Raw genomic sequence first — 6,142 nt, 5'->3', positions numbered from 1 at the left:
ACGTTTTGAAATCTCACATCATCAACTTTGCTGTGCGTTCGAGGCTTCTTTTTACAGTCTATGGCGCAAGGAAACTGTGCAGACACGATAATCTGAGCTATCTGATTGGCCAGCGGTATGCCTATAGGTGCACTGGATTTGCTCTCTGGGCCTGCCGGGTAGGCGGTGTTCTACATTCAGACATATGAATTGGTTCAAAATGGGAACACTTCCCGGTGCTTGGTCTGCTGAACCAAGTGCACCTACCGCGAAAAGCACGAAACGAATAAAAAAACTAGGTTTGCAAGGCTTTATTGTTGCGTTTTTTACAGAAATGTTTGGTGATCGACTAGGAATGGCTTGGAAATCTGATCACGATCGACCAGTTGGTGACCACTGATGTAAAGGATGAACTCTAAATGTACAAACTGTAATGTGATTCTAGGCCACTGCAATCCTAGTGTTGAACTCTACAGAAAAGTGCACCCTCACCTCCACAGACGGGTCTGCCTCCCAAATGGCACCCTATTCCATATACAGTGCACTACTTTTGATCAGGGCATATAGGGCTATGGTCAAAAGTAGTGCACTATAAATCAGACAAAACAAATAGGATATCGTAATATGAGGAAAAAATGATTAACTGCTGTGGTTAATCCAGTGTGTGCGTTGAGAGGACTTTCCTACTTCCAGGGAATACAGATTATTTCAGTAGCACTGACAGTTTAGCACCTGGTACCTGGTGGGCTGAAAAATTACAGTTCCTCTCCTCCCCACTCAGGGTTAACATTTGCGCATGGTTCCATTTCTACCACTAGTTACTCAACCACTCATTGAGTAGAGCCATCGGGGTAGTATGTAGTTGGAGTTGCCCAGATATAAAGAACCCGGGACGAAGGGGTAGTATGTAAATGGTATTTCACTAGAGGGGTAGTATGTAGTTCGATTTGAGCTGTAACAGCAACATGTTTCAAGCAGACCACCATAGTCCCTGTGCCAAAGAACACAAAGGTAACCTGCCTAAATGACTACCGACCCGTAGCATTCACGTCTGTATTCATAAAGTGCTTTGAAAGGCTGGTCACGGCTCACATCAACACCATTATCCAAGAAACCCTAGACCCACTCCAATTTGCATACCGCCCCAACAGATCCACAGACGACGCAATCTCTATTGCACTCCACATTGCCCTTTTTTTATTGAACCTTTATTTAACTAGGCAAGTCAGTTAAAAACGAATTCTTATTTACAATGACAGCCTACCCCGGATAAACCCTAACCCGGACGACGCTGGGCCAATTGTGCACCCCATGGGATTCCAATCACGGCCGGTTGTGATACAGCCTGGAATCGAACCAGGGTCTGTAGTGATGCCTCTAGCACTGAGATGCAGTGCCTTAGACCATTGCGCTACTCAGGAGCCAGGGAGCCCTTTCCCACCTGGACAAAAGGAACACCTACGTGAGAATGCTATTTATTGACAACAGCTCAGCGTTCAACACCACAGTGCCCTCAAAGCTCATCACTAAGTTAAGAGGATAGGGGGATACCTATTCAGTTGTCCAACTGAAGGACCCTGGGACTAAAAACCTCCCTCTGTAACTGGATCCTGGACTTCCTGACAGGCCGCCCCCAGGTGGTAAGGGTAGGTAACAATACATCTCCCATGCTGATCCTCAACACGGGGGCCCTCAGGGGTGTGATCTCAGTCCCCTCCTGTACTCCCTGTTCACCCATGACTGCATTGCCAAGCATGACTCCTACACCATCATTAAGTTTGCCGACGACACAACAGCGGTAGGCCTGATCACCGACAACGATGAGACGGCGTGGTGCCAGGATAACAACCTCTCCCTCAACGTGATCAAGACAAAGTAGATGATCGTGGACTACAGGAAAAGGAGGGCCAAGCACACCCCCATTCTCATCGACGGGGCTGTAGTGGAGCAGGTTGAGAGCTTCAAGTTCCTTGGTGTCTACATCACCAACGAACTGTCATGGTCCAAACACACCAAGACAGTCGTGAAGAGGGCACAACAATGCCTATTCTCCCTCAGGAGACTGAAAAGATTTGGCATGGATCCTCAGATCCTCAAAAAGTTATACAGCTGCACCATCGAGAGTATCCTGACTGGTTGCATCACCACCTGGTATGGCAACTGCTCGGCCTCCGACCGCAAGGTACTACAGATTGTGTACGGCATAGTACATCACTGGGGCCAAGTTTCCTGCCATCCAGGACCTCTATACCAGGCGGTGTCAGAGGAAGGCCCTACAAATTGCCTAAGTCTCCAGCCACCATAGGCATAATCTGTTCTCTCTGCTACCTTACGGCAACCGGTACAGGAGCGCCAAGTCTAGGTAAAAAAAAGGGTTCTTAACAGCTTTTACACCCAAGCCATAAAACTCCTTAATAAAAAACAACAACATGTATTTAAACTTTATTTAACTAGGCAAGTAAGTTAAGAACAGATTCTTATTTACAATGACAGCCTACACCGGCCAAACCCGGACAATAATGGGCTAATTGTGCGCTGCCCCCCCCCCCCCCCCACTTTACCTCTACCTACATGTACATATTACCTCAATTAACTCGACTAACCTGTGCCCCAGCACATTGACTCTGTACCGGTTACTCCTGTATATAGCCTCGTAACTGTTATTTTATTGTTGCTCTTTAATTATTTGTTATTTTTCTATTTCCTTATTTTTTTCATTTTTATTTATGTATTGTTTACTTCAGTTTATTTAGTAAATACTTTAACACTTGTTTTTTCTTAAAACTGCATTGTTGGTTAAGGGCTTGTAAGTAAGCATTTCACTGTAAGGTCTACACCTGTTTTATTTGGCGCATGTGTCAAATACAATTTGATTTGATTTTGATTCCAATATTTAGTTGGAGTAGCGCTATAGGGGTAATATGTAGTTGGCCAGCTATAGAGGTAATATGTAGTTGGAATTGGCCAGCTTGCGTTCCTGCACAGCAGGAACAGTCTCTCTGTGGCGTAGTGGCCGGTGACAGTCAGGGTCCTGGAGGGAGGGGTAGTGCTGTCTGTAGCAGAGCCAAGAGAACACCAGGCCAAGACCAGAACCCACCAACACATCTAAACACAGAGGGGACAACGCACACATATACAGAAGTGACAGAAAGATCTTAGCACGTCTCTCAATAGTGGATTAGAATAATATTTTCTTATATGTTCATAGCGCTTTTCAAAGTGAACATGGTTAATGGCTAGCCCGCTCACCTTGCCAGTGGTGTTTGTAGTCGCAGGTCCTGGAGAGAGCGATCATGAAGGCTAGGAGGAGGGGAGCGAGGAAGAGACACAGTCTCCAGGCCCTGCCCCGACCCCCCAGACTAAAGCACCGCAGCTTACCCCCCACATACAGCGCTGTGAAGCCCAGTCCAGTGAATGCAACTTGGACAAGACGAGAGGAGAGAGGGGATCAGAGATGGGGCAGGCACATGTATCAAAGTAGGATCAACAGTTTTATTCATAATGACATGAGAAGGCTTAGGCCATTGTCTGAATAAACACAACATTGTTTATCAAAGTTACCACACACATATACTCCACACACACACACAGGTCCAGTCTAACTAGCTTTTAATCTGAACGAGCCCACTGTAGTCACAGCCAATCAGATCTGCTCTCGCAAGAGGACTAGCCAATCAGATTGGGCCTTACAGGAGGAGTGTCCACTGGGAAAGCTCTTCCTGCCCTCCATGACCACTTCCGGGTCGCCGCTGCAGTGCATCTCCAGGTTCATCTGTCCGTCTGGGAAACAGCGGTAGAAGAAGTCTGGCCGCGGCCTGAAGCAAACACAGAACACACACTACATCACATCCAGCCAACATAATACTGAGCTTGTAGCAATGTAACCCTAACTGTACATCTCCAGACTAGTACTCCAGACTAGTACTCACCGGCCCACGACCAGCTTGATGGCGTTGGTGAAAACTCCATTCAGTACCAGAGCCAGAGTCACCGCTGAGGAACAGAGGCAAACAACTGGGTCAGTATTTTTCTCTCTCTCACACACACACACACACACACACACACACACACACAATCTCTGTGCAGCTGCTCTGATGCCAAACAGCATGTGTAGTTCTACAGTCAGGCCTTACCTAGCGAGGCCTCTCTCACGTCTCCTCTCTCAACTCTCTTCAGAAAGGTGAAAAGCAGGATCACCAGGAATGGAGTGAAACACGCCACGCTCTGATACGAGGGACATTTTCAGTACCATAGCAATATAATTAGTAAGACAGAATGGTAGCACTTTACATTAAAGCACAAGATTACCTGGTAATAACATGGCAACAAGTTATTGTTGCTCTCCAGTTTATCCTGTGCTGTATTCTAAAGTACTACCAGCAGAACAAATATTCACATTCAATGTTCCATGATTCCAGTGAATTCAGTCAGTGCCTCCCCCTGACACACACCAGTACTCACAAACATGAGAGAGGTGGGGACATGGTCATTTTCCACTCTGTGAAATCTATACAGCCACATCTCCTCTGCCTGGATCTCACGAATAAAGGGTGGAAGCTGCTCTGTCACACTGAGGGAGATAACACACACACAGTTTAGTTCATTTGAGTTGCACCAGACAAGTCCATACGGAAAACATTTGTCAATGTTATTGCGATGTTTCAATTTTATTTACTCACAGGAAGACAACCAGAAGCAGCAGTCGGATAGACACCTCTGGCAGTAAGCCACGCAGCAAACCCCTCTTCATCTTGTTTATCAGGTTAGTTTCCAGACAGATCACTTGGCAAATCCACTAGAATCCTCTCCAAACCTGGGAGGAAGGGGGGAAGAAAGAACATGGGTTCAAAATGATACATTTAACACACGTATAAACACAATTTATAACAAATGTTTAAGTCTGACTTTGTTGACATATGGCAGTGTGAACCAAATAAAATAAATCGATTGGTTAAGAACAGGTACAGGAGAGAAGGCATGTTAGTCTTTCTTGTTCCGTATCGAACCAAGCATCATGATACATTGGTAGGATACACTTTCCTCGTGGTGCTCTTTAAAATTACCAACTAAATCGGATAATGCATATCCTAAACAAATTATTCATAATTTATTCATTTTAAACAGTGTCCTGCTCTTGTATAGATAGCTGGCTACATCTTATATTATTGCTAGTAACGTTAGCCTAGCTACATCATCTGTCTCTAGCCACACATCTGTGAATAACATTTGGGGGCATTTCCGCATTTCCAGCGGTCTAAACCAGGAGGACCAACCTTAAACTCGGTGTTTAACTAAGTCTTTCTCCGCATACTCGCACTGCTAGCTACCGTGACGTGGGCCTCTCCATCATCATCATCATCATCCTTCACCCATCCGCTAAACCGGTATAGCGAGAGATGCCTGGAGTAGGAGAAAGCTTTGTCGGTCGTGTCGAAGTATAATGGCGCTTTCAAGACAACTGGGAACTCGGGGAAAAAACTAGGTCAAATCATGACTTTAGTGATCTTCAGAACGGAAAGTTGGAGATCTACAAAGATGCCCGAGTTTTCAACTTGGAATTCTGAGTTGGGTGAACATTTAAAACTATTTTTCCCAGTCGGCGCCCGTTTTTCACGAGTTTCCAGTTGTCTTTAACGCAGCATGAAGTGCAATGTCACGTTAACGGGACGACCTCTAGTGGGCAAATGGTAAAATAACAAATGTGATTATTATGACCCAAGAGTGTCTTTGGGCTCATTGACAAAAAAATAAATACAAATGCAATTACTATCGATTATTTTAATCTGGCAATTTAAAGTGATATTATATTTTCCATGAAGAGATTGACAAATTACTTCCACTGAGACACAGTACAGCTTTATTTAAGTCAAACTTCAGGCATGTCTGAACTCCTCAGCTCCAACTCAACCTCCTTTAGAATGAAAAAAATAAAAAGACAGTCATGTACAAAAGAGCGGCATCCTCACAGTCACACACACATTTAGAAGCAGAATTTCACAGGCAATAGCACGCCACAGTAACATTATCCTATGCAAGTTCAATGCAATTTATGTACAAGTCTTAACATTATGCAATAATGACTGCTGAACAGTAAAACAATATGGTAACTTTGTGTTCATCCACTTTTTAATTGAAGCAACATTAAGAGATAGATACGACCCCG

The 6,142-nt window shown here is 44.8% G+C and overlaps 1 protein-coding gene across 1 annotated transcript; it reads right to left on the bottom strand.

Moving 5' to 3' along the window:
- Positions 1-2,705: 2,705 nt before the first annotated feature.
- LOC120054917 (phospholipid phosphatase 5-like) lies at positions 2,706-5,397 on the bottom strand. Its single transcript, XM_039002656.1, has 8 exons — positions 5,253-5,397; positions 4,659-4,792; positions 4,441-4,549; positions 4,113-4,203; positions 3,909-3,972; positions 3,670-3,794; positions 3,229-3,399; positions 2,706-3,084 (listed from the first exon to the last, which is right to left on the bottom strand). Exons 2-8 carry the CDS (start codon positions 4,727-4,729, stop codon positions 2,915-2,917), a joined length of 801 nt encoding a protein of 266 aa, XP_038858584.1. The 5' UTR covers positions 4,730-4,792; positions 5,253-5,397; the 3' UTR covers positions 2,706-2,914.
- Positions 5,398-6,142: the final 745 nt, after the last annotated feature.

The sequence above is a fragment of the Salvelinus namaycush genome, chromosome 1, assembly GCF_016432855.1.
Source record: "Salvelinus namaycush isolate Seneca chromosome 1, SaNama_1.0, whole genome shotgun sequence".
In the NCBI taxonomy this organism is placed as follows: Eukaryota; Metazoa; Chordata; class Actinopteri; order Salmoniformes; family Salmonidae; genus Salvelinus; species Salvelinus namaycush.
The sequence above is the reverse complement of the archived record's forward strand: the minus strand, read 5'-3'. Positions and strand labels throughout refer to the sequence as shown.